At 53.9% G+C, this 27,363-nt stretch overlaps 8 protein-coding genes across 8 annotated transcripts; 5 read left to right on the top strand and 3 right to left on the bottom strand.

Moving 5' to 3' along the window:
* The first annotated feature begins 2,354 nt into the window (after positions 1–2,354).
* P152DRAFT_11419 (uncharacterized protein) lies at positions 2,355–3,524 on the top strand. The gene is made up of 2 exons (XM_033673652.1): positions 2,355–3,313; positions 3,365–3,524. The coding sequence occupies exon 1, from the start codon at positions 2,803–2,805 to the stop codon at positions 3,280–3,282; it is 480 nt and encodes a 159-aa protein (XP_033538838.1). The 5' UTR covers positions 2,355–2,802; the 3' UTR covers positions 3,283–3,313; positions 3,365–3,524.
* A 3,383-nt stretch (positions 3,525–6,907) lies between these two features.
* Positions 6,908–13,795, top strand: P152DRAFT_11375 (uncharacterized protein). Its single transcript, XM_033673649.1, has 5 exons — positions 6,908–7,555; positions 8,022–8,145; positions 8,201–8,506; positions 8,601–9,517; positions 9,578–13,795. Exons 1-5 carry the CDS (start codon positions 7,021–7,023, stop codon positions 13,357–13,359), a joined length of 5,664 nt encoding a protein of 1,887 aa, XP_033538839.1. The 5' UTR covers positions 6,908–7,020; the 3' UTR covers positions 13,360–13,795.
* A 485-nt stretch (positions 13,796–14,280) lies between these two features.
* P152DRAFT_510485 (uncharacterized protein) lies at positions 14,281–16,172 on the bottom strand (the record flags this gene model as incomplete). The annotated part of the gene is made up of 2 exons (XM_033682662.1): positions 14,281–15,874; positions 15,928–16,172. 2 exons carry the CDS (start codon positions 16,170–16,172, stop codon positions 14,281–14,283), a joined length of 1,839 nt encoding a protein of 612 aa, XP_033538840.1.
* A 601-nt stretch (positions 16,173–16,773) lies between these two features.
* P152DRAFT_388087 (serine/threonine-protein phosphatase 6) lies at positions 16,774–18,161 on the top strand (the record flags this gene model as incomplete). The annotated part of the gene is made up of 3 exons (XM_033675908.1): positions 16,774–16,930; positions 17,000–17,919; positions 17,970–18,161. 3 exons carry the CDS (start codon positions 16,774–16,776, stop codon positions 18,159–18,161), a joined length of 1,269 nt encoding a protein of 422 aa, XP_033538841.1.
* Positions 18,162–19,101: 940 nt separating this feature from the next.
* On the top strand, positions 19,102–21,332 carry P152DRAFT_387657 (Serine/threonine-protein kinase; the record flags this gene model as incomplete). The annotated part of the gene is made up of 6 exons (XM_033675892.1): positions 19,102–19,369; positions 19,478–19,835; positions 19,885–20,128; positions 20,176–20,432; positions 20,479–20,958; positions 21,032–21,332. The coding sequence occupies 6 exons, from the start codon at positions 19,102–19,104 to the stop codon at positions 21,330–21,332; spliced, it is 1,908 nt and encodes a 635-aa protein (XP_033538842.1).
* Positions 21,333–21,791: 459 nt separating this feature from the next.
* On the top strand, positions 21,792–23,498 carry P152DRAFT_11552 (uncharacterized protein). Its single transcript, XM_033673660.1, has 4 exons — positions 21,792–22,393; positions 22,452–22,662; positions 22,722–22,823; positions 22,877–23,498. Exons 1-4 carry the CDS (start codon positions 22,250–22,252, stop codon positions 23,473–23,475), a joined length of 1,056 nt encoding a protein of 351 aa, XP_033538843.1. The 5' UTR covers positions 21,792–22,249; the 3' UTR covers positions 23,476–23,498.
* A 1,287-nt stretch (positions 23,499–24,785) lies between these two features.
* Positions 24,786–25,700, bottom strand: P152DRAFT_445337 (uncharacterized protein; the record flags this gene model as incomplete). Its single annotated transcript, XM_033677848.1, has 3 exons — positions 24,786–25,400; positions 25,468–25,651; positions 25,684–25,700. The coding sequence occupies 3 exons, from the start codon at positions 25,698–25,700 to the stop codon at positions 24,786–24,788; spliced, it is 816 nt and encodes a 271-aa protein (XP_033538844.1).
* Positions 25,701–25,902: 202 nt separating this feature from the next.
* On the bottom strand, positions 25,903–26,870 carry P152DRAFT_407665 (putative ubiquitin conjugating enzyme; the record flags this gene model as incomplete). Its single annotated transcript, XM_033676901.1, has 5 exons — positions 25,903–26,317; positions 26,368–26,447; positions 26,496–26,618; positions 26,667–26,746; positions 26,798–26,870. 5 exons carry the CDS (start codon positions 26,868–26,870, stop codon positions 26,257–26,259), a joined length of 417 nt encoding a protein of 138 aa, XP_033538845.1. The 3' UTR covers positions 25,903–26,256.
* Positions 26,871–27,363: the final 493 nt, after the last annotated feature.

Consider the following 27,363-nt stretch of genomic DNA (forward strand, 5'->3'; position numbering starts at 1 on the left):
CGGAATGGAGACACTCGTCCTTGGTAAAGCCTAGATCGAAACCGTTGCGCTAGGGAAGCCAAGCGACTCGTCGAATGTCGCGACCGATGTCGTCGATGACGGGAGAAATAGGAGCCAGCGTGAAGGGGTTTCAAAAATCGATCGTGGAGTGAAGCCCTGGACTCGCATCATTTTACCAAACTTTCGTTTCTGCATAGTATGCACTCCAAATCGTTCAGAGATGAGCCAGCGAAGCGGAGACGGGGAAACCGGGAACAACACCGTGCAGTCCCGTCAGTGCAGATGTACAACTGTCCATGCATCTGAGCTTAATTGTACTGATGTATCATGTACCGACGACGGTCCAATGTACATGAGTACATCCATCTCGGGTCTACTCCACTCCGTCGGCTTCAATTTCCGATGAGCCTAATGTTGATCTCGCCTCGATACTGCATGCTAGCCGGAGTGGGCAACCCTCGAAACGGAAAGTATGGTCTTGTTCCAGATGCGCGCGAGATAGATCAACCCTGGAAAATCTTCTTCACGAGCAAATTTGGACACGTAAAACGTAGTTTCAAGATAGAGTACTCGAGTTGCGACGGAAACGTTGTCTGCCCAAAGCCCCAGCCTCCGCAAAAGATGCTCCGCGACCAGTATCAAACACGGAGGTCGGAGAGGCTGGGGGTGGGGTATCGAACCTCCCACATCGCCCATCGGGCCTCCCCGCGTGGGGTATTTGATGTGATCATCCAAATGAGACATCAAAACATCAACCATCGCGATCAGGCAGCTGGATAAATTTCAGCGTGGGATATGCGACCCTCCTGCTCATCTAGGCATCCATCGACATCAGGTTACCAATACTTGATGAGCAAAGGTCAGCTGCATTGTGAGGTTGACGAAGCACGACTCGTCAGGTATGAGGCGTCGCAATATCCTTCGTAAACCTGACCTACACCCGCCTTGCAGGCTGACTTGTCGTCAGTCGTCGTGGTCATCCGAATATTTCGGAGTCAGACACAACTATATCACATTACCATATTAAACTACCTGTTCCCCTTCGGTCATTCGCAAACGCATCCCAGCTTGAGAAACAACACAGCCGACAACGTGCGCCTATCAGATCCATCGCGGCCACATTCCCTAAGAGGCGGTCTGAAGCGGTGTATTTGTCCATCCCGACTGGTAACAACTCATCCGTATCATTCTCGTGATGCCTCCAATCGCGAGGCGGAATGAAGGGCGGTCAGGGACCGCTACTTTGCGATCTGGTGTGGTTACACACGCGATTGGATGGCTTCGGGGCGCGGGGTCCGGAGAACAATGAAGGTTGGGCTGCAAAACCCAATGCCGCAATGTGTCGCTACAAGGCGACGCGGATCCAGGCAGTAGCCGTGATCCTAGCCGGCGTGGGAGCGGTGCGGCGGCAGAGGTTGCGGATGGGAGGGACTCCGGTGAATACCGGCTAAAGGGATCTGATCAATGAATCATGACTAAAGAGGGTTTCGCGATCGGAATGGAAACTAGATCATTTGATTGCGCCTGTATTACCGACTGATCCTCCCTTTCAAAAATCGATATGGAGAGAAATTAGAAACTGAGTGTCACGCTCAGACTGTCACGGAGAAAAGACAAAGCCATGGGCACCTTGGGATCACATCACATCCTTCCGTTCGACGTCCTTGCTTCTTCACCTGGAACACCGAAACTGCAGGTGATAATAATATCAGATATGTGATGAGAAGACCTGCCGGATGGGCGCCGAAAAGGATGGCGGTTCCGCGTGCTTTGGCCCCCGTAAGGATTCCCGAGGCTGCTCACCCCCAGCAATCTCCCCAGCAATTCACCCACAAATAGCGAGGCAAACACCCGGTAACCACAGGTCATTGGATAGCCCCGGAGCAATTTGATGGTGGGTACCATTTGACCGCGGTGCTCCACGAGAAACGTCGGGAACACGTTCTCTGGCTCGGTCGAAGTGTGATCGTTCCGTGGGCGCCTTCTCGGGCCTTGGTTCCATGGATGGGAGATCTAGCTGAGGGTCACGGAGGTGACGGATAGTATAATACGTGTCGGATGAAATGATTTTCGACCTTCAAAAGCACTCTGACTCCCTTTCGGCCGTTTCGACATCTGCCCCTTTAAATTGCTTTGTCTGCTTCTGAGATTTGGTTCCGTGAGTTGTGTGACTCGAGTCCAAGAACAAGCAAGTCAAAAAACGACATATCAAACCGAACACCCCATCCCCTTTTGGTTCGACACCGAATTCAAATCTCCAAGCCGCAGAAGCTGCAGAAGCTGCAGAAGCGGGCGTCCATCCACCACGCCCACGTCCGAAAGCACAACGTTCATACGTCGCCCACGTCAACCAGTCATCCCGCGCCTCTAACTCAGTCTGAGACCGCTCTTCCACACGACTTTACCGCCTCTTGAGATATAAGATATCACATTCCTCTTGCCGCCCGATTTTTCTTCCTGATCACGGAAAGGTTTATGTCCATGTTAGACTTTTCAGTCGTGCATATCATTCGAACCAAACCAAATCTTGGTGGTCGGAAACATTCGCATATCACCACGACCATTTTATCAACTTGCGCTCAGCCCAGTCCCCCGATCTCGGCTGATTTCCGTGGCTCCTCCGCACCCCACGACACGCCATCCAGCTGAGCTGTGCACACTCGTCATAGTCGCGTCGACGGCCACGCCACACCCAAACACGTATCGAACCAGAACCAGAATATATCAACAACGTCACCAGCCCTGGTGACGGTTGTTTTCAACACCACCCAGCGTCCCAAACCTACGCGAAAGTCATTCACCATGCATTTCTTCGACTCACCCTCACCGAACTCCTCCTCCACCACCATCACCATCGGCTTCTCCACCAGCCCTTCCTCTATCCGCTCTTCCTCCTCGACCTCCTCGACCTCCTCGACATCCTCCACCTCTTCCTCCTCCGATAGCACCTTCACCTGCGCATTCCCGTCATGGCCGGCCAGCAGCACGCTCTCATCTTCATGTCCCTACACGGGCTCACCGACCCCTTCCTACCTTGAAAACCCACCGAGCTCCTTCATCAGCGACGAGGACCTCTTCGGCGATCTGGAGCCCATGCTGCTGACCGAGGCGCCCGCTCCACCGCGGCAGTACCATCAGCAAGTGGCGCAGCCCTTGTTGCCACTGTATGCCAGCGCAAGGCCGTACCCGGAGAAGAAGAAGCGGAGACGGAGTAGCGGAAAGAAGGCTGGGAAGGCGAAGACCAATATGGAGACCATCCTGGAAGCCAAGGAGTCCCTTTAATGAATAAGTGATGACATGCTTTTATGAAATGGTAAGTTGTGACAAAGCATATTGCGCAATATATGACTAACGATCAAGACAGATGAAAGTAACGATATGATACCCCTTACGAGTGATGACAAATGTACATCACTGTCACTGCGGCCATGAGCCCCCATGTGGCCGCGACCATCCGGCTTTGAGTCGCGTTGCGATTCTACACCTTGAGAGAGTCGCTAGAATGCATGCGCTCACGCGCTGTTCACACATTGCGTTCGGATTTCGAGTGCTAGCCACATAACGATGCATGGCAGTATCTTGGCAACCTGACACCTTCATCAGCCTGAGCAAGTTGGCTGAGCCCGACAACATGCACAAGCAGAGTGCCGTTGCAAATGCGCGACGCGAGTTCATTCCGGCCATCTCCTGCTTCGATGAGCATAGAATGGATGGTTACGGCGAGGAATTGCTATTGCGTAATCGTGGTTCCCTAGCGGATGTGCTGAGCACATCCTTGGCTGAACCATGTGCACGAGAATTTTGACTAGCCTTTCGGACCCGGCTTCCGTGCGTTGGAAGGTAGAGGAGGTTGGTTGTTTGAATCCACCAGATGGTTGATTTTGAAGGAAGATGTGGATATATGCACTGTACTGAAGTGGAGCCGTCTGGTTTGTGCTTAAATGTTGACGAGACATAAGACATTGAGATCTCAGATTCGAATTCCTGGGGAATGGAGAAGAGAGCTTTGGCCCTCATCTGCTCTTGCGGAGAGGCTGGTGGCATGTATCCACCTTGAGCTGTCAATGCTCCTGTGCTCGAGCAGAATCTAATCAACAATCCAACTAATTGTCTGAAAATGAAATTGTGTCCTACTCACTGTCCCATACCGCTGGTTACTAGCATGGGCGACCATCATGTTCAAGTACTTCACCTCGAGTCTATCCCACGACTCCATAGGATTTATTCGAAATTTGAAAGACCAAAGGTTGCGCCACTGTGCAGGTATGGTATGGCCGCAGAGCAGAGCACTGTTCACGTCACTGACCTGTGCGTAGCCGACGCAAAACGGGGCAACGGGCGCATCGTCCCGTTAGTAAGTGCCAATCAGCGCTCCCTCCCGCATAGAACCAACATCACTATCACGAATTCACGATGCATTCGTTGAACATTACAACTCCTTCCGACCAAACACGGCGCTTAGAGACTTGGAGACTTTCTGAAACATTTGACTGACGATCTGATGACTCTCATAACGAGGACTTAAGACATTGGAGTGGAAATAAAACGGAGAAGTATTGACAAGTTCTCGTCACCCCTCGACTCCCAAAATGTGCTATCAAGCCATGGCGCTGGTGGCAGCTTGGAATGTGGGTCAGTGGGTCTTCGGTCGCTATCACGGTCCGTTCCCTTGCTGGCCGCGGGTCGCTCCAAGGGCAAGGATGCTACAATTCAAATCCACTGATCCGCCATGCTCGCTTCCCGAGTCCTTGTCCTCACCGGCTGGTCGCAGATGCGGTTTGTTAGGAACTCGGGGGAGCAAGGTCTATTACCAGACATTGAAACACCACGTGCTGCTGTAAGCTGGCTGACGAGCGGGCGGTTAGAATAATAGTACTGCTAGAGTACTACTGTAGGAACGAATAGGGCACGACTTATATGCGCAGGCGCTGAGCGAGCGTCCTTGATGTGTAACAGACCTTCTGATGAAGTGGCATTTGCTTGGTGTGGGGGGCATTGCATTAATTCACCTATGCTCACGCCAGGAATCGGACGTGGGATTCGGTCAGCCACTTCTATTGGATAGGCAATTCGAAGGATTCATAGTTATTCCAAAATCGCATCTAATTTTCTCCATTACGACGGATTTGTTGGTAGAATTCAGCGTTGGAGTTGGAAATTCGTGAGGTTGGGAATTACTAGTTGGGAGTGATGGAGAGCTTGGGCAGGCCTGGCGTTTCTTCTGTTTGTGATACCCTAGAGACGGCTAGAGTTATCCAGCCGAGATTCAACGAACCTTTGTGCAACATCATCTCTCCTTCACTTTACTTGGATACCATCAGAATGTTTCTTGGAGACACAATATGGAAAATGCATATGAACATGATCCCAAGGTCTTTGCTGGAATTCCAGACTATGCATTGCTTCCTACTTCGGGGTAGTGGCGGTCAGAATGCCCAGGTACCTTGTCACAAGTTAGGAAAGCCGTACTACCGCATATGCGGACGATATCGTCGTATATTGGTCTTCCCAGGTTATTTCGAAAGGGTCAAGGATAGCCTCAGTAAGTGTTTCTCTTGTTATCCTCGTGTCTCGGAAGTTAAATCATCCATTGTCAACGAGTCTGAGTGAAGAGGGGTGGGGCAGGTATTTGAATATCAATGGTTCTTGGGACAACAACGCCGCCATGCGCCATGCGCCATGCGCCACGAGCCCACGACGCGATATTCTGGCAGGAAAACGTGGGAAACAAGGCCCTTTTTAACTCCAACTCACACCACTCTAACTCACACCACTCTTGATAGCCAACAAAACCACATCCTTGGCCAAATTTCCAGTCGAGGGGGTTGGGGGGACCGGGGACAAGGCTTGCTAGAGCTCCAGAGACCGAAAGCATGGAAGCACAAGCTCATTGGCTACATGGAGGCTAGGCTAAGTGTGATGGCTGACCACTCGCACTCCAACCATCTCCTCGAAGTTCCTGGTCCCTGCAGAGCAACAGGAATGCCACCGTCGTACCGCCTATTACTGGCTCATCACGTCGGCTCCGTCGCTCTGGCAGTGAAACAATGCCCGCAGAAACGGTCGTCTTAATGGATTTCTTGAGAGGGATTTGTCCTGGGGTTTGAAGACTGACATTCTAGTGCCCTGGGGGGTGCTCATGATGTCCCGCCTCAAAAGCCTCCTGGGCTTTTCCGTTCTTCATACGCTCCCCCAACCTCTCCCCTCCAGCTTTCATTTCGCCATTGCGCACTCCTCAAGCCCAATTCGCGCACTGTCACTCCCATCTCGGGCACTAGACATACTGATCGGCCAGTTTGACCTTGTCCCGCTGTTCGGCAAGGATATGGGCATCACAACTGGCTGATCGCAACGCAGGTGGCAGACCCTGAATACGTGAGCCTCACAGTTGACCAGTTGCCGCACCTCGTTAAGCGCCCAACAAGCTGCACCATTGGAGACGTTGGTTACTGGAGGTTGAGTTTGAGAACCGCTTTCTGCATCCTGCGACCATCATCTCCTCTCGCGCTGTCTTTCCCATCTTCTTCTCGTCTCTTGTATGCATTGCGATCTCTTTCTTGCTGTTTCGCCGTTTGTCGCTACCCCTCCTGATTCAGCGCCTTTGTATCACTTTGCATATCCTCCTAATTCCCCTCCATTTACACCCTTTGAGGGGGCGTATGCGTTTCGGACCTACCTGCCCTGCAGCCGGAACCAGAGCTCACAATCACCGTCGGGGGGGGGCACAACCTCCTCAGCGTCCACCTCAAACCTCATCCCAGTTCATTGGGCCTCGCTGGGCGCTGAATTGTAGTTGTGAGTACCGGCGAAGAGGCTGGGTTTCCCATATCCTTTTTTGTCTTCCCCAGTGACACCAGCTCTCCTTCATACATCTCACAGTCCCTCAAAGTCAAACCCCGCTTGTGTTTCCTTATCCGTAATATCGGATTGTCTGGTTTAGGTCTTGTACAATATTCATTCGTCGCCTACCATGGGGTTTCTCTGTAATTAAAGACGCACAAATATGACGTTCCACTGACGATGGCACCTCCAAAAGCACCTCCGTCCTCGGAACTCGACAAGCCATCCTCCAACCCGGATCCAAAACCTTCCGCCATGTCGACCGGCTCCTATCCCGCCCCCTATCCTCGCTCTACCTCCCAAGGATCTCGTCGCTCAGATCACTCCGACTCTCGCCATTCGAATCGATCGAATCGATCGAATCGATTGCACCCCATCCCACCTGCACCGACGTTAACTCCCGCGAACGACATTCGCTTTCAACCAGCCGCTGCGACAGGATCATTCTTACTATATGCATACCGCAATCTAATTCTATGTCTTCACCATGACACACTGGCAATCGAGCGTCGGTTCGATAGGCACCGCGACGAAGTTCAATGGATCTCGGTGGACAACATTAGTGAGCGGGGAGCCGGGCGACTGGTGGTTAGCTATGATACCAGTCAGACAACCATTGTGTGGGACCTTTTGACGGGAGATGAGGTGGCGCGGTTCGCGTCGTATGAGGAGATACGGATTGCGAGCTGGATGAGGAATGGGAATATCGCATTTGGTAAGTTTACGTTATTTCTTTGAATTGGGTAGGCCGAATGGACAATATAACTTAGAACTGGGTATAAGAGATGGAACCAACGTCTATTTTCCGAGAGCGCTGAGCCATGAAATGTCTGGACTGGATAAAACGGATTTACAAATGGGGAGAAGATTACTCACCCTGACTTTCTGGGAGTCTAACTCCGCCCACGTACTGTCCAATGGTCACTGAGGCTATTGTCCGACTTGAATCTGATGTACTGTTTTGGGGTCATTCGGCTTGGGAATGACTGATCGGAAGGATACGATAACCGGACCGTTCGTTTGGACGTTCTCAGTCAAAGACTCCAGGTTTTTGCTTTCATGAATACTTGTGTTACCCAGCGACTTGGTGTTCAAACGAGTCCTTCTTTTCTCATTCTTCCTACCTATTGTTCTAGACGTATCGCAGGACTGGAGGGACTGGTTGACTGACAAGTTTTCAGGGAACGACCAAGGAAACGTGATACTTTTCGAGCCATCAACATCAGAACATGTGTCTGCACGGACGATATTCGATCCGATCACTGCGCTGGCACCATCTCCTGATTGCCGGACGTTTTCTATTGGGTTAGTCGTTTATGGTTTGACTTTTGTTGCGGAATGGCGGCTGACGATGATGCAGTTACATGAATGGATCAATTTTGATCGTAACATTACAACCATTCACTATTCTACACACCCTCAGCACGGCGAGATCCCCCTCACCTATAAACGGGCTCGCATGGCACGGATCTTCATCTAAGCAGAAATCTGAGATGTTGGCATCACAAACAGCCGATGGAGATCTCCGCGTATGGAGTATCCCCAAATCACCATCACCAGATCCGCCAACTGTAATCCGGGTCCTGAACCGATCGGAAAACAGGATAATTGCTCCATGTTGGTTTGCGTGGTCGAAGCTTGGGAGGATTGTTCAGTATTCTGAAGGGTAAGTTGATTGGCCGCACAACCCCTGCTCGGCGCGTATTCAAGGGGGGGGGGGGCACAGCGTATATCAGACGAGACGGCGCTAACTGATACAGGCAAACTTGTGTTTGGGACGTGCGGACCAAACGGGTGACCTATGAGACTGTCCCAACTCTCGAAGGTATCGTCGCCATTACCAATTTCGGGCAAACAGCTACATTGTTCACCTTGTGTCGGAACTTTACCATCCAGCAGTATGATGTTAATCCCAATACTAAACCGACACTCGTTGCCAATATGCAGCAGCCCCCTGCAAACCTCCCACCATCACCGCCCAATTCGATTGAACAGCAGAAGGCGGCACTGCACGGCAATGCGCCACTAACAATTGCGACGTTTCCTGTCCAATTGGAATTCGAGTCCACGAGCGAGGAAGAAGGCCCTCCCATGTCCCCGTTGGAGAAGATCGCCAAGGAAATGGGGCAACTGGACGACCTCGAAGACGAGATGCGTGACCGGTTGGGACCTCTCAGCCCTGTCTCAAGTCGAGGGAGCCAAAGCTCGCGCTCCTCTGCAGGTCGCAGGGAACGTGACCACCTTCGATCATTGGCCGCCGCGAAAAAGCGTACACATAGTAAGAATTTGAGCAGGCGCCCGCTTAAACCTTACTCCCCCGGTATTGTGTCCGATAGCTCGACCGGCGATTCCACCGTCTTTTCATCGGCCAACTCTTCTCTGCGTAGTGTATCCACTCGTAGTGCGCTTGAGAGCTCACAGTGGACGTACTCTACGTCGGGGAGTGCGGCTCCCAAGTCGAGCCATCTTCGTAAGGAAGTCACCATCGGTCCCGACGAGAAGGAACACAGCGCTCCTATGGATTTGTTCCCTTACTTCAAGGCCAAGATGAGTGAGGCACAATTCCGCAGTGCCCCAATGGACAATCAGTACCGCAGCCCAGATGACTTGAGGCGCCTGGTGTTGGATCTCATGTTTGACTGGACAGACGACGTCGACGCACTTATCCGTGAAGAGAGTAAGTAAGCCCATAACTCTAACAGTGATACTCCTTGGACGCTTATATTTTATTGTACAGTTTCGAAACATCCGCCGGCCTCTTCTATCGCTGTTATTCTTGCAAAATGGCTCGGTGACCTCGAAGCAGACATGGCTGCATCTTTAGTCGGCTCGTCGGCCATGTCTTCAGCTGACTGGATGGTAGTCGCACTCTGTACAATGGGGCAGGAATCACAGAGGAAGATGGGCGAGGCTTTCGTGCAAAGCCTTCTTGCCAAAGGCGATATCCACCCCGCAGTCGCTCTCCTTCTCGGATTCGGCGAGCACGACGAGGCTGTTGAAGTCTATGTTTCACGAAAGTACTACATGGAGGCATTGCTTCTTACTTGTCTTCTTTTCCCGTCAAACTGGGAACGACAGAAGCACCTAGTACGCAAGTGGGGCGAGTCTTTATTCGTCCAAAAAAAGGCAGAGCTTTCCGTCAAATGCTTTTCGCTTGCCAGTTTGGATTCATCCGAACCATGGTTCTCTCCGCGCGCCACAGAGGCGGTTGAGGGCGCACAAGCGCGAATGATGGAAAGCAGACTCGCAGCCGGGAACCCGCCGTTATCACCTCCTGCCAGCGGCCGAGCTACTGCTGGTAACATGGGCCTGAAGCTCATCACCAGCTTTGGCAAAAGCGGCTTGAAACCCCCTGGTGGCGCGCTTGATGAAAAGACTCCAATGGGAGGACCAGGGGTGACGCCTATTGCCGAAAGTGCTCTCTCCCCCTCGGGAGCAGGCTGGAATGGTCCCAATGCTTTCCGCAGTATTAACCCCCATTCTCTTGGTTCGGCCCAAGCGACCGCAACTCCTGGCGGATACTATCGGCGGAGGCGATTCCCAAGCAGAAGTTCTGTCGATCGAAATGCAGATACGACACCCATCGCCGCTACCCCTCAGTACGGAAGCAGGATGAACACTCCACAAACGGCCATCAATGCTCCACCAGACCTGCCAGGAGAAGCATCACGCGTGAAATCCCGTAGCACTTCTCAAGGCCGAGCATCGGAGCTAGAGATTCTCTCACCAGTTGCTTATGAGCCGCCTCGAACTCTGGCATCGGCCGTATCTGAAGGTACCGGGCGTGGGCGCGTCAAATTGCCGCCACCGACGAAGAATGCGTTCAGCGGATTCAAAGAGGAAAAGCGAAATGGGTCGAGGGATCGAAAACCAGAAGACTTGCATCTGAATCTCAAGCAGAATGTTGTGGTGGAGCCTGCCCTTGGCTCACCTGAGGGCTCGATGATCACTCATACTACAGCTACAACCGCGAACAGCTCCAAAGCCACTACGAATCGCACACGTGCAAGCGAGGGTACAACTCGAAGTACCAAATCTGTCGATCGCCACCTCGCAGCTAGCAAAGTTCGATCCATCGACCAGTACATCAATAGCATACAAGCCGCGAACTTCCAAGCTGCACGTCAACGTTCTGAGAGTCGAAAGCGAGGGACAAGTCGGGAAGGAAAGGAGCGTGATCGGACATCTAGCGTTCACAACCGACAATCCTCTGACTCTCGCGGTCGATCTGGCACTCGATACATCAAGCCAGCCAAGCGTTCGCCATCGTCCCCGGTCTCGATGTCACCTGATCAAGCGGCATTGTATTCATCCCAAGATACATTTGATGCAGAAAGGTTCTACAAAGTTGGCCCAACGACTGCTTCTGAGACGACGAACACTACTCGTAGAGGCCGTAGTCGCTCCAAGGGCCCTGGTGGAACGTCTAAGACACGCTCAATATCCCGATCCCATCGCAATTCATCTGTCGAGGGCCACAGGCATCGATCAAGAAGCCGACGGCATGGAAGCTCACGGCATGAAGACTCACGGTATGGAGACTCACGGCATGGGGACTCACAGCATAGAGACGCAAGCCGCTCAGAAAGTATGGAGCGGATGGGACGCCCTGTACTCACGGACGGCCGTGGGCGGACACACCTTCGGGGTGAAGGATCTACTGGCCGTTCGCCATCCAGCCCATTACCCCTCACAACTGAAGGTCGAAGGCGGCGGGCCGAAAGTGAAGATACAGAGAAAGTCCGCAACAGACAGAGAAGCACGAGCCGCCATGCTAGGGTCCCGAATATCAGTCGAGCTTCAGCATCACGAGAAGCGAGTCTTGAAAGGCATCGAGAGCGATCCATGGAACGCATGAGAGAAAGAGAGTCATCCAGAGGCAGGCGCAGCGAGAAAGTGTTATCACGAGTTTCAGAGAAATCACCCGAGCGCATCCCTCGCCCACTTCAAGCGCCAACAAAACCGACATTTCCAAGAGTAGAGACGACTTTCACAGAGGTCAAGCCGCTGACGAAGCGGGAGCTTGCAGCAAAAGAACTTGAAGAGCGACGACTTTCACTGGCGAGACGACCTTCTGCTCCTGCAATCCCCCATCCTGATGAGCTTTTTCGGCCAACCCTGAGCAACCGCTCCTTTACCGACATTAGTCCTTCCGGACCTGAATCGCACACCCGGGAGCCCTCATCCTCCATCAGTGAGAAGGATGTATGGCGCAGTCCGCTGGACAATGATGCGCCCCCCCAGCGGCGGGCAATAAAGACGAATGGGACGAGCACATCGTCAGTCCCTATTGGGCTTCCAGCAACTCCAAGTGCCATGAAACACCCAAAGTACATGAGTCCTAATACCGAGAACGATAGTGTCCCTTCTGTGCCTGCTATTCCGCCCGAACTTTCCAATCAAAGTCCAAGTGCCCAGCAGGATTCCGATCCACTATTTACTCTCCCGGCCACTACATACGGTCAACTAACGAAAGCCGACATCCAGCGTTCCGCATCTGTTCCGCTTGAGCAATCACTTGGAGCATCTGCAACCTCTCCAGCGAGATTAGGTGCTCGACGTGAGTCAGTCTCTACGAGGTATCCTGGCCATTCAAGAGTACCTTCTGCAGAGTCCCCTCAGCGCAGTCCACCGATGCCTTCGCCCATCGCTTCAATTGGCGAGACCCTTGCTGCGTCACATCAGAAACCGCAGGTTCGGGAACAAAATGTCTTCACTGTAGACAAGCCAAAGTTTGGTAAAGTTCCTAGTCCTACCCCCACGCCAGTCCTCCCCGAACTGCAACACCTTTATTCCCCTCCACCGCCACCGCCTCCACCGTCTTTATTCCGGGGCAGCACCGCCACGGGAATTTCATCACAAGGTGTCATCAACATTGGCATAGACAGCAACAATTCGCCGCCTGCTTATGGCGACTCTCCACGTGTCTATTCCACCAGCACGCAGAGCTCACGCACAGGAACTCCCGCCGTCCACGATCCTAACCTTGCCTCCTCCCCTGCCCAGGGTCATCGTCGTGGTCGTGGCTCCGTCTCCGAGACCGTCGGCCAAAAGCTTCGCAGCGTCCGCGACCGAATCCGTAGTACTAGCCGCGGTCGCAATAACATGAGCCCCGGAAATGATGCCCTTTCAGCCGGTGCCAGCCCGTACGAGTCGGTGCCTCCGCCATTCACCTTCCCGCCCACTGGCAGCCGGACCATGAGCCCAAACAACGCCGAGCCGAACAGCCCGGAGCGTCCATACACGAGTCATGGCGGCGGACAAGCGGCGACTCCGCATCCGGAAGTAACCATTCCTGCTGGACCGGGCGTAGGTGTCGTGATGGGGCCGGAATCATCTCCTGGGCCAGCATCTGCGGGTGCGGAGCAGAGGGGACCGAGGCCAAATTTGCCGTATCAGGGATATAGGAATCCGAAGGAGATCCGAGCAAATATGCCACCTGACCAACTGCAGTTGGGTGTTACAAATTCAGCGTATTTGGCAGGAGGGATGGCTCCGACGCAGGGTGGGAATGGGTGAACGGTTGGTGGCAAGATCGAGGCTTCGAACGGCCTCTTAACGGCCTTTTGTGAGCTCGAAGGGGTACTCGAAATTAACTAAGCAGCTTAGAAGAAAATAGGGGCTATTGAAAACCTCCTCGTTCATGTTCACAGCACCTTATTTTGGTACTTTATGTTTGGAGTCCGGGTGTAGCAAATTTGATATTGAAGCGGTTTCGTTTTGCTTTTCAATTCGTTTTATATTCGGCCACGGCATGATATCTTCTATTCTTCGTGTTTTGGTTCTTCGAAGGGCATGACTTTGGCATTTAGCGATGGATCTGGGACTTTGGGACGACTGGACGACCGCGTATTCATCGATTTGCTCAAATTTTCCCTAGTCATGTTGCGGGCCCTAGCTTGAGGGATAAGCGAGCCGCAGAGTTTGCGTTATGTGTTCTAGCAACGGGCAAGGAACGGGAGGCATGGCATGGCATGGAATGGGCACCAGAATGAAAAACCTCCCCCAGCGTTTCACTAGAGCGGGCAGAGCGATCTGCATCGGGTTATTCACCATCGGAGTCGCGATTCTGTAGCCTAGGGCGATTGAATTGTAATTGGAGTATCTGAGCGGTCAACAGAGCAGAATCGCTCGTGAACAGTGATATCCGTAGAAAGCTTGAGAGAGCGGGGTTAAGCGCGTAACTCGGGATCTACACCTGCAGTCACGAAACGGCGTCCTTGGCGCGAATTGTTTCGCTTCGGTTGACGTTGTAAGCGCCGCACTTAGCCCCTGGATTCTCGGAGGAGTAGGGCTGCAGCGTGTCTGCTTCGCCTACGCATGCTCAAGCGGGGCAGGCTCAGCCACAGACACTCGACACATGTAGACGCCGGTATGCAGAGGGTGCATCAATGCCCAAACGCGGGATGATGATCACGTCGACTTGTCGTGTGTCCGAATTCAAGGCGGCGCTCCAGCAGCTCTCCCAGCCGCACTCACCGGAGCGGCACCGCCATCCCCCGCTCCCCCTCCCTTCCCCCCTCCCCACCTCCCTCTCCCCCGTCCACCTCTCCCCCCATGTCCCCCTCTCCCCCCCTGTCCCGCCCCTCCGCCACCCCCCACCGTCCCCTTTCCCCCCTTCTCCCTCCTCACCAACACCTCCACCGCCCCCTCCGCCACCTTCACCGGACTCGCCGCCACCGCGGCCATCAACCCCTCGCTCGTCGCAAACTCCGCATACGCGTAGCCTTTCTTGCGGTCGATTTCGCAGCTGACGACGGGGCCGTGGGCGGCGAGGGCGGTGGTGAGGAGGTCGGTGGTGATGCCTTGAGAGGGGTTGGCGTGTTTGAGGAAGGCGTGGGTGATGGTAGTGGTGGTCAGGGGTGGGGGTGCGGTGGATTTGCGGGAGGTGGAGGGTGCGGTCGATGGAGTGGATGGGGGTGGGGTTGGTTGAGCGGCGGGAGTGGGGGTGGGTGTCTTTTTGAGGATCGTGGGCGAGGGTTGCGCGGATTGTGCGGCGGAATGCTTGGTAGATGGCGTGGTTAGGGGTTGTGCGGTCGAGCCGATATTGTTGGGTTTATCGACGATCGTCGCGTTGGCATTCGCGGCCGCCTTTGCCGCACCTCGAGGACCCCGCGTGCGTGGACCTTTAGCTGGTCTCCCGGTCTCCTTTGCCGATCCTGCCGCCGCCCTGCCTGGGGTCGCTGCCGAGGCTGAAGAGCCATCTAAAAGCGCTGCTGGGCGCGGAGACGCCTCGCTGTCGGCCTTCGCAGCCGGTTCACGGCTCCCGGGGGTGCTGGGAGCTGGCACGACGCCTTTTCCGCGCGGTCCCCGGCTCGGTAGCACGCCCAGATCACGCTGTACGATCTTCGCTGCGAGGCTTGCATTTCCGCGCTCCCTTCTTCGTTCGGCGGATGGGCCGGTCGGAACCGTAGTGGCTCCGCCTTGTGCCTGGGTAGCCGCGGCGGCGGCGGCTTTCGATGATGCCGGAGATTCCTTGGTGAGGACTCTCACCGGCGTTTTATCGGCTTTCGCTCCGCGTTTGGACCTGCTGGGTGACGCAGCCACCTCCTTCGACGCCTTCGCCGCCTTCTTGTCGGCCGCCTTATCGGCCTTTGCGTCCTGCTGCGCGTGCTTCCCTCCTTTCTTGGACTTGGCGGCTTCCTTGGCGGCTTCCTGGGCGGCCTTCTTGTCACGCAGATGTTGAATCAGCGGCGTGATGGTGACTTTCTCGGCGGATTTGGATGTGGACGCCTCGCCCACGGCGTCGATGGGCGCGGGTTTTGTGATGGGGTTGGTGAGGCTCTCCAGGAAGGCCTTGAAGTCCGGATCTTGATCGATTAGGCCTTGGCGTTGGTCGACCTTGCGCTTGCCGGATGGGACTTTCTGCAGCAACGCGATTTCGAGGACGGGTGGTCCGATAAGGGCGGGGTCGCGCGTAGTGTTCTTCGAGTCGACGAATTGTGTCTCCTTGACATGTTGGTTTAAGGCGAAGATATGTGCCTTATCGGTGACTCGGAGATAGGCTCTAGAGGGCAGAGAGGGGTTCGCAGCACTGTCCATGAATTAGCGACGCACCAAATACACCGTCTAACTTCTTGGACGTACTCAGTAGAGATACTCCCTGGCCGATACGACACCCAATCGACCTTCCCCGCTCCGCATTTCCACTCACCGCCCAAGGCCGCTTCGAACTCATCCTGAGTAAGTCCCGGGGCGAGTCGACGGATCACGATCTTGAGCTTCGGCGACGCGGGTTTTGGAGGCTTCTGAGGGGCGTTTTTCTGGAGAATGGCCGTGGGCATTGGTAAGAGTCCATTTTGAGAGGGTGCTCCCTTTCCGCTTGGAGACATGCTCGAAGGCAAGGGTCTCCTCTAAGATGGTTAGCAGTATGGCATTGAATCACGAACGCCTAGGAGGAGAGTCGAACGTGGGGATGGTAGGAGAGGAGCGGGGTGGTGATAGTGGAAGTTCAAGATATCAGTATCTCGCAGTTCATCACGAAATTCATCCGGAGCATTAGGAAGGGAAGTCCGAGTTGACGTCGTGAGATGCCTTGATGCCTTGATGCCTTGGAGCCTTGATGCCTGTATCCGAGCTGCCCCGCACCGCCACAATATCGGGAGCTACGCCACTTTCCCAGCACGACGACTGGCACTTCGATGGCCTGTGATATGTCGTTCAGACATCTTGTTTCGATGTATTGTGATGGGGATCTACTGTGAAAGAACTCGCCACAAACTAGACCATCTCAACCTTTTGCTTTCCTCCGCAATGCCCCGCTGCCGTTTCCCCAAGTCTGCTCAGCATCTTTAGCGCTTTTCATCCCAAAGCCACCCCGTAATATCCCAAGTATCCACCTGTCTCGAACATTTGTCACACGAACCGCCCTCCCTTTCTGGCCGCCCTTTTGAACCTTATACCCTACCCGTCGATTGAGAAGTATACCTCGCCATGGCGAATGAGAGCGATGTTCCCCAGCCGGGCGCCGCTCGGTTATCGAAGGGTGCCGGACCCGATGAATGGCTCGAGCAAGCCAAGCAGTGCAAATACCTCCCGGAAAGCGACATGAAGCGTCTATGCGAGATAGTCAAAGAGTTCCTCATGGAAGGTACGTTTCCCATCCCGCCGCGCAGCGCACCCCCCCGCGCGTCTCCATCCCCCCAGCTAACCCCCCCAGAATCCAACATCCAACCTGTCCGCACCCCCGTCACCGTCTGCGGCGACATCCACGGGCAATTCTACGACCTCCTTGAGCTCTTCCGCGTCGCTGGCGGCATGCCCGACGATGCGCCCCTCCCCACCGCCGCGTCGCCCGCCCCGCGAGGCAAGCCCATTCGCCCGGAAGACATCGAGCCGCCGACGCAGATCAGCGACCCACGCGCCAAGCGGAAGATGAAGCGGCGGTATCAGCAGGATGCGAACTATACGGGGTCGAGCCCCGGCGAGGACGAGGAAGAAGATGAGGAAGAGGAGGAGCGGGGGCGGAGTCGAAGCGTGGGTAGGGCGGGGAGGGACGCGAGTTTGGGGTCGGGGGAGACGGGGGAGAGTGGGAATACGGCGGGATCCGGGGGGGATGGGTTGCAGAACTACATCTTCCTGGGCGATTTCGTCGACCGGGGGTATTTCAGCCTCGAGACGTTCACGCTGCTCATGTGCCTGAAAGCCAAATACCCCGATCGTGTCACCCTCGTCCGCGGCAACCACGAGTCGCGGCAGATCACACAGGTCTACGGGTTCTACGAGGAGTGTCAGACGAAGTACGGGAACGCGTCGGTGTGGAAGGCGTGTTGTCAGGTATTTGATTTCCTAGCGCTCGCGGCCGTCATCGATGGGAAGGTGCTATGCGTGCACGGGGGGCTGTCGCCGGAGATTCGCACGCTGGATCAGATCCGCGTGGTGGCGAGGGCGCAGGAGATTCCGCACGAGGGCGCGTTCTGCGACCTCGTGTGGAGTGATCCGGAGGAGGTGGATACGTGGGCGATTAGTCCGAGAGGAGCGGGGTGGTTATTTGGGGATAAGGTGGCGACGGAGTTCAATCATGTCAATGGGTTGCAGTTGATTGCGAGGGCGCATCAGCTTGTGAACGAGGGTTACAAGGTTCGTCTGGTCTACCCCAAGTATGTGTTTCTCCTGCTGACACTACCCAGTACCATTTCCCCGACAAGGACGTCGTTACGGTCTGGTCCGCTCCAAACTACTGCTACCGATGTGGCAACGTCGCGTCCATCATGAGCCTCAAGGAAGACCTGGATCCGCAATTCACCATCTTCAGCGCGGTGCCGGATCACCGCCGCGCCGTCCCAGCGGGACGCGGGACGCGGGGCGAATATTTCCTGTAAATTCACCACCACCGCCGTCGGATGTTCGGATGTTACGTCCCTTGGATACCTACCTTGCACTGCTACGTCCATGTCACGCCAGAGATGCCCTGCATGACTATAAAGCAGATGATACACGCTTTTTTGTCGTTCGGTTTTAGATACCATACCAGCCACATGCACCCGTCATGTCCGTTGGGGGGATGTTGCAGGCAGGAGTTGATTCGGGTGATTGGGAGTACTTGTACTATATTGCGCTCTTGTATATTGCATGGGCAGCTATGGGAAGAAGATGATTGATTGGTTTGGGTGGTGCTGTTATGAGTGTCACGTCTCAATATCTATTCCACCGTCTATGCCTGGTTACAGCCTCGCTTTTTGATACCGTACGATACTGCCAGGAGCGAGAGAGAGACCAGTCATCGGACGCTGTTGAAGACTGGAGCATGGGTCCACTAACGCAAGAAATATTCCCCACGGTTGGTATTGGCCGGCACAGTGATTGCAGTATTCATTGACGGATAAGACATTATGAAGTACCTAGCATTTAGTACAGTAACGTATCTACTACTATCTACAGTAAAAAGGAATCGAGGGTTGATAGTTACTGTATACGAACTTGAGGAAGCTCGTTGTGGACGGTAGAGCAAGCGACACTCCCCTGTAGTCTCGTGTCTCGTCTCTCCTCTCCTCTTATTGGAGTCTCATTGCTTGTGTTGCTTCCACCGTTCCACTCCTCTGCTGCTCTTTGCTCCCCCTCCCCCCTTCTCCCACCTCAATTATCAACCACTCCCTTCTGTTAGACCGCTCCCTTTCTGGATCCCTTGCGAATGGCATGTGTGCTCTCATTTAATCCTTCAGAAGCAACTTCCTACGTTTCAATCTCTGGAATTGCAGCCCTCCCGCCGCCGTCTTGGTGTTTGTTCCCTCCTCCCTTCGCCTCCCACACCGCAACATCACCATGAATTCCAACGACGCCCCAAACCGCCTGCAGCTCAACTTTGGCTTCAACAACGACCGAAACAACAATTACGCCGGCGATGCAGGGCGGCAGTATCCCACCACCCCCTCGACCTTCCCTCAGCCCGTGTATCCGAACCAATCGGGCCAGCAGGAGGTCTGGGGCGCCCAGCAAACAAACAACGGCTATGGAAATGCGAACTACTTCATGAGCAACCCGTATCAAACCGCCTACCAGCAGCAACACCCTGCTGGTCAACACCCCGCTGGTCAACACCCCGCTGGTCAACATCCCGCTGGTCAACATCCCGCAGGCCAACAAGCCAGCCAACAAGCCAGCCAACAAGCTCCCTCCTCAACCTACCGTCCGGCCGCAGGATACAACGTCAACGACGCCACGAACGGCCTCGTCCACCAATTCTCCCACCAGAACCTCGGCGGGAACTCCCCGCGCTCCGGCAGCCCGTTCGCTCGGCAGCCCTCGCCGAACCAGCCACGACCGAAGACGGCGGGGACATCGAACCAGCCGCAGCCGCAGCCGCAGCCGCAGCATTCGAACAACTTCCTCGCACCAACCGTCCCCAGCGCCAGCAGCGCGCCGGTGGAGGAGGAGGCGCCGCCGAAGCAGCCAGAGAAATATGGCGATAATATATCGAAGAAGGCGAAGATGACCACGGGGCTGGTCGCGCAGTTCTTCAAGGATAACGTGCAGCGGGCAAGGGATAGGAATGGACGGTTCGTGGATCCATCGAGCATTCATCTATGGTGTACTGATATCTTCTAGGGCGCTGGAACTCGAGCAGATCGTGAATGACCACTCCATGCCGGAATCCCGAAAGGAACAGAAACGGAACAACATGGTCCGGGCGGAGGCTCAATATCTGCGATTCCTCCGCACCAAGGAGAAGCCGGAGAACTTCAAGACCATCAAGATCATTGGAAAGGGGGCTTTTGGGGAGGTGAAGTTGGTGCAGCGCAGGAATGACGGCAAAATCTACGCATTGAAGTCGTTGGTTAAGACCGAGATGGTAAGTCCCCTCACTGGGATAAAATTCCGGTCTCTAACAGCTTGTAGTTCAAAAAAGACCAGTTGGCACACGTTCGATCTGAGCGAGATATTCTCGCGGAGTCCGATAGTCCTTGGGTGGTGAAACTGCACACGACATTCCAGGACAACACTTTCTTGTACATGCTCATGGAGTTCCTTCCTGGTGGAGATCTCATGACCATGTTGATCAAATACGAGATATTCACCGAGGACATCACTCGGTTCTACATGGCCGAACTTACGCTTGCTATCGAAGCCGTACATAAGTTAGGCTTCATCCATCGGTTGGTTTACCTCTCACACCTATCCTCATCAAGCTAACCCTTATAGCGATATCAAACCCGACAACATCCTCCTCGACCGCAACGGCCACATCAAGCTCACCGACTTTGGCCTCTCCACCGGCTTCCACAAAGAGCACGAAGCCTCCTACTACCAACAACTCCTCTCCGGCGGCAAGCACCGCTCCTCCCGCGACAACCGCCAATCCATCAACTTCGACCAAATCCACCTCACCGTCTCCAACCGCGCGCAGATCAACACCTGGCGCAAATCCCGTCGCCAGCTCGCCTACTCCACCGTCGGCACCCCGGATTACATCGCCCCGGAGATCTTCAGCGGGAAGGGCTACGACTTCGGCTGTGATTGGTGGAGCGTCGGCACCATCATGTTCGAGTGCCTGATCGGCTGGCCGCCCTTCTGCGCTGAGGAGCCGCACGACACCTATCGGAAGATCGTCGACTGGCCTCGCCATCTGCACTTCCCGCCGGACTCCCACCTCGGCCCGGAAGCCGAGAACATGGTTCGAGGGTACGTTTCCCCCTTTCATCATATCCCTACATTCCCCCCCCCCTCTTCCATCCCACCCACTAACCACCCATAGTCTCATCTGCGACCCCGAAAACCGCCTCGGCCGCATCTCTGGTGCCCACGAAGTCAAGACCCACCCCTTCTTCCGCGGCGTGCAATGGGACACTCTGCGCCGCATCCGCGCCCCCTTCGAACCCCGCCTCACCTCCAGCGTCGACACCCAGTACTTCCCCATCGACGAGATCGACCAGACGGATACGAGCGCCCACATGCGCGCGCAGACGGCAGCTGCTGGAGAGGATGTCGCGGCGGAGATGAATTTGCCGTTTATCGGGTATACGTATAAGCGGTTTGATGCGTTCCGGGGGTCGTGAGCGGGTGGTTGATTGCGGAGCTCCTGGGATAACATTAGCGGAGCGATGAACCGGATCGAAATGTGCCAGCGCAGTTCACGAAGCGTCGCGTGTTTTTCGGCGATTGATTGACAGACGGGCGGAGCGGATGGGAGATTTTCGCGTCCGGGGGACTGCATGATGACATGGCGGCTTGCGGCGTCATGGGTTTGGTTTTATTGACAACTCGCTCCTTGGGATCTCGAAAACGAAAAATGGATGGGATGCTGAGATGGGGGCGGGGCGGACGTGTCGGCCGGTGCCATGGTTATGTGGGCAGGTAGAATTGAACGTTCAATGAATCATGGCTGGGGAATGTGACTCGTAGTTCGTGTAGTAGATGGAGGGCGTGATTGATCTCATACGGTTATATATTGGGCTGAGTTGATCGATATGGCTTGAACAATTGTAGCTGTAGCACCTCTCTACGAGGGATTCTCACACCCAGAATTTGGCTACTTCAATTCTCAAAACACTGCTCCACCGAAAATCACTATCTAGCATTTCCACCCTCATACAAGCCTCGTTTCCCAGAACATATACATCGAAACTCCCCTATTCCTCTGATGCGGATGGGTGAGGTGGTGCTTCGTCAATGAAATGTTAAGGGTCAACGACGGGCTGATGTGGGTTCAACCTCTTTCAGTTGGCTCCCCAGCGACTTGCATCATAAAACGACAACTTCGATTGAGATTTTAATCACCCAATGTTTAATTAGTTCTCATGGAATAATTTGTAGAAGTCTAAGAGAGAGCTTTCTCACATCGCAACTGGAAACACAACCGATCCATTCGCTCCTCCGTTGAACTCACAAAATTCTAAGGATCGAAACGTCCTGATTCTGCCCTTGTCCAAGCAGTTCTCCCGCCAAACCTGATATAAAAAGGGTCAATAAAACAATGTTGGATTTAGCGACGCACAGCGTCCCCGACTCGAAGGCGTTCTTCAGTTATAATCTCCTCCCGGCGTACGTGGACGAAAAACAGCTGCCGTTGAAACGGAAGCCGTTTTCGACGTTTCGAAACTACACGTTTCCCCATACGGTATTTGAAATTGATATCGATGAGCTTTTATTCCGTGCGAGGCTAATGGCGACGGCAGATCAGCCTCATACTTCCGGAAGATGCATACGAAGGGATACAGAGCAAGCAAGAGCAAGGAGACTTCCTGACGTTGTCGTACTGCAAGGTGTATCTTCGCCCGGCGGAGTTGCTGGAGGAGGAGTTCTTCAATGAGTATATGAAGAAGGGGTCTGTCTTAATGAGGTCTGAGGGACGGGAGGGAATGGATACGTTGATAACGGTTACGGAAGGTATCCGTTTTGAATCACCTAGATGATCCCTGAAATGTGACTCTAACTCCTCGTCTCAGGACAGCTACGGATCGAATTGGACAAGGCGACCTACGAACGCTGCGGGTTGGTGGGCAAGCCCATTGACGACAAGGGCCGGAAACATAAGAAAGTTCGATTCGGTATGACATCCTCTTCTATCCTTCCGGCATCCTCTTCCGCTCACACTCTCCAGCCATCGAACTCGACCTCCGCGCCCCCTCCATGCTCCACGGCAAAAAAGGGTTCCAACGCCTCCTCCACGCCCTCGAAAATGTCCTAAATTCCTCCATCACCTTCCTCTTCCTCGACCTCCAGAAACCCCACGACCAACTTGCGGGCCCCATCTCCAAACACGCCCCCATCTTACGCCAGGTCACACCCACCATCACCCACCTCCCCCGCACGCGAACCCCCGTCATCGAACCAGCCATGGACCTCACCAACCCCCTCCACGCCACCGAGCTCCTCGAGTGGCTCGGCCTCGTCGCGCTGGAGTCACCGCGCGTGAGCGCCGACGACGACATGGACCGGTATCTCAGCCGGTACGACGTGCCGACTCTCGGCCGCGAGGTAGATCTAGGGGAATCGGCCGCCACGAGGACGGCGGACCTAGTGAAGCTGGAGTGGAAGGGGTTGGCGTCCGCGGAGTTCATTACGGGGATGTATGTGGCCGCGAGGAGGAGGACGATGGGGTCGTGGTGTGCGGTTGGGGCGGGAATGTTTGATGGGAGGGATTATACAGTGTTGAGTATTGGGGGGGAGGATGTGCTATGCTGGGAGTGTTGGGATTGAATTTCACGTTCACTTTTCACGTTCACTCTTCATGTCCGGCGCCTATTACTTGGTGGACTTTTCACTTGGAGCGATATTGTGCATTTGGCATATCTCACTTCTGCCCTCATACTCCATCGTTCCGTCTACCTTTCCTGCACGACACGACTCACTTCTACCTTCTTCTATGACCCACCCCCTTCTTTCCCTCCTCGACTCACTTTCATACATCGAGTGATTGGACATTCGTTGGTATCACACCCATCCCCACACTCATCCTAGTCTCCTCACTCTCTTCACCCATTGAGTGACCTCCTTCTATCATGATTGACCAGGCTCGCTCCCCGCATGTCACACTCGTTGACACCCCTGCGCCATTCGCTTTTGAGCACTGAACAGTTCTGTCTTGAGTCACCTCTTCCGCGGCTAGATTAAACTATACATGAAGCGAGCGTGGCCATGGTGGTTGCCACACGATCGAGGAACCCGTAAGTCCACATTTATGCTAGCCCGGTTCATATACCACTGACCGAATCCAGGGACACACTGAAGCGCGTTGCACGTCTATCCGCATTCACTAGGGGTAGTGTAATGAGGCGTAAACAGACTCTCAGTTTGACGTCCGAATCCAGTTCTGCCTCGACCGACCCCCGGGCGTCTATGTCCGACCAGAAAATCCAGTATCCTTGGGGACGGAGAATCTGCACATATCACGAGCATGTTCGAGGAGAAACGTGTCTAGATGCGTGATTGTTGGTTCTCTTCATGGTAAGGACTATCAGTTGCACCTAACCTTTCCTTCCTATCAGAGTCATAAATTCCTTACTGGGAAGAGGAAGTAGGTACGATGGAGATAAACACTACGCAGAAGCTAACGTCCTTCTAGATTCCACATCATACTATGCTGATCACCACTGAGAATCATATCAATAACTTCACTCCCGAGCACATCGATACGGCCATTAAATTTCCGCCATGTCCGATTCGTCGGGGTCCTCTCTCGATACGAGAGGAACAATTCGTAAAACGTACACCGAGCTTATTGGGCTGAGAGATTGACTAGACAATGGATGGCAGCTCCTGCGGAAGAAATCGTTCGTGTTGAAGCGAATTTGAATGGAGACGTTCCTACAGTGAAGAGCTTGAATCAAAAGCTTGACAAATAGGCTGGAGAAAACTCAAGCGGAGGGCTTCTCGACGTTGTCCGAACAGGTGTCGCAAGCCACCCAGAAATTGTCGGCGTTGTCAGAACAGATGTCGCAAGCTACGGACAAGTCGTCGGAAAAATCTGACAAGATTATTGTGAAAATTTCCCAGTAGCGAACGGTAAGTTAAACCTGCAGCGCCTGTCTCCTCCGCTCTTCTGCCTCTTTCTCAGCTAACGCCTGTTCAGCCTCGACGATGTCAGAGAGCTTCCTGGCCGTCTCGCGCAGGTTTTTATTCCGTTCTTTAAACCATGCCCCTACCTCGGCGTTCTGAGTTCGATACACCGATTGCCACTTCTCCCCGCCCCCTTCGCTTCTTGAACATCCCCTCGTCTTCTCAACGATCCTATCCCAGATATCTTCGTGCTCTGCCAGAGGTATGTAAAACTCCTCCAGTGTCCTCTGGCGATACATTTGATACGTCTGTCCAAATATCATTGTCCGGATGACACGGCTGACACTCTCAGGTTGTGGCTTTTTATAGCGTAGAAACGGAATGTTACCAGCATTGACAATCTGTGGAACCTTTCTAATCCCCTTCACAGTCGGTCGAGGGAATCGGTCGAAAATGCTTGGCGCTTTCGGTGGAAGGTTTTCTCGACGGGCGACTTTTCGGAGTTGTTTGGCTCGTCTGTCTTTCTTAGGCCAGTCCGCTGGCGGGGGATGTGACTTTAGGAAGCTTTGTATTCGAGAGAGAGAAGTTTTGTCGCCCTCAGCGGCAGCATCGAGCACGTCAAGTGCCTATAGATTGATCATCACCATCGTTAGCTACACGCAATATTCAGTCACAACCAGCGGGAAAGCTTACCGCATATCCACCAACGAATTGCAGATTGATGTGTCGGAAGTCCTTCCTCAGCACGCGGTTTCTCCAGAATCGGAATTGAATGGTCTCGCGGAGGGCATTGCGCTTTGCATCGTCAAGCCATATTCGATCGACTTGGGAGAGCAGAGCGCGGTAGAGCGCGAGAGCTGGAAATGTATGGATAAGCCTAGATCAATAGGAAGCATTGGGGAGGCATACCTGCTACGCGATGACATGAGCGCGTTAATATCGAGGAGGGGAGGAGGGGAAGTTTCATCCCATATTTTTAGTGCAACGAGGCGCCTTGTATCCAAGTGCACCCTATGGGTTTGGTATATTGAACTGGTGGAGGTGCCCGAAGTTGACTAGAGGTTCAGAGGTCAAGAGCTCAAGATGGACTTCGAGATTCTCAGGCTTGGCACTGATCACGCTCAAATACCTGAGCAGAGTGCTTTGACTTCGCACACATTTAATTGTCTATCTGCAGTTCATTTATTTAGGCTTGTATTTATACGTCTCATTGGAAAGATAGGGAGTTAAGGTAATCATTGCCATTCATTCAAAGTTGGTCGTGGAAAGCCTAACTCGCCCTAACATATGCTATGATATCAAACCCTCCGGTACAAAGACGTTAACATCCTGTACACCGCTGTATGCATACAAATAATTAACGTCGAGAGTTCAAGCCGCTGCGTCACTCGTGTTGAAAGTCCACATCCCCGTCGTTATACAACTTGATCCCCAGTATACCGAATACGGAAGCGTGTGCATTGTTTGCACCAGGATGATTCCTTAGTAGTTGGATCCCTCAGCGGGCTGGGGTAATTTCTTATGGGCAGGAAGCGCCATATACCTGTCCATGATCAGTGATTTGCCAGAGACTCCTCTTGAGAGTGAGCGCACCTCCGCAGCTCGATTAGAATAGTCTCCATTGTGAACTCTCTCCTCCACTGAACCAAACACGGGAGCTTCGACGGGTCGACCTAACAGACGCTCAGCCTTGACTAATCGTATATAGTGAGATGTCAAACCTTTCCGGTCGGTCCTACGCAGGGCAGGTTGATCTTGGAGACGAAGGTAACTTCGGGGGGAACGTCGGGGTATTGTCCACCGCAGTGGATCTTGAGGCTGTAGATGCGGTTCTCGTGAACGCTCTGGACCGTGTTAGTATTCGCGTAGTATCACAACAGGCTGCAGCGTACATGGGGAGGGCCCAGGATGGTTCCGTTCCAGTTGGTCATGAGAAGGTCCTCGCCATCCTCAAGTCCATACGAGCACGCCTCTGGTCAGGTTAGTACTCCACACGAACACACTGGCAAATAGGATTACGAACCTGCACCCAAGCCTTTCTCGCCTTTCTCCAGCTCCTCTAGGAGCCTAAAGTTTCTAGGGATCTTTGCACTCATGCTTGCGGAGTTGTCAGCTAATGTCGGGAGGGGTTTTGCGAAGAAGAACGCCTTCTATTTCGGTTCCGATAAGTGCCTTAGAAAGCTGATTTGGGTAAGGAATCTACAAGTGGACGGGTAAAGTTGGAGAGTCTATGATACTGATGTGAATGTTGCCATGAATCATGATAGACAACCAGCCTTGTCAATTGTTGTCACGTGTTGGTGCGCGAAGCCCTCCAAATTCCGGGTCCAGAACCCCCCAGCCCGTTCTGTTGCCAACAACCTGAACTCTCCGACCTCCATGTCTGCTCCCTCACCATCGATCCTATTTAGGCATTCTTACGAGTAGGAATGATGGCCACCCCTCTCAAGGCGCAACCTACCCTATAATGGGCGGTTTGATTTTTCCCTTGCGTCTGTCACCCTTACAGCTCGACACACGCACCGATCACGACTCCAAGACGATATGCCCAGATACCTGTATGCTCTGCTGTCCGAAAGATTCAGATGT

Source organism: Eremomyces bilateralis (assembly GCF_010015585.1).
Source record: "Eremomyces bilateralis CBS 781.70 unplaced genomic scaffold P152scaffold_1, whole genome shotgun sequence".
In the NCBI taxonomy this organism is placed as follows: domain Eukaryota; kingdom Fungi; phylum Ascomycota; class Dothideomycetes; order Eremomycetales; family Eremomycetaceae; genus Eremomyces; species Eremomyces bilateralis.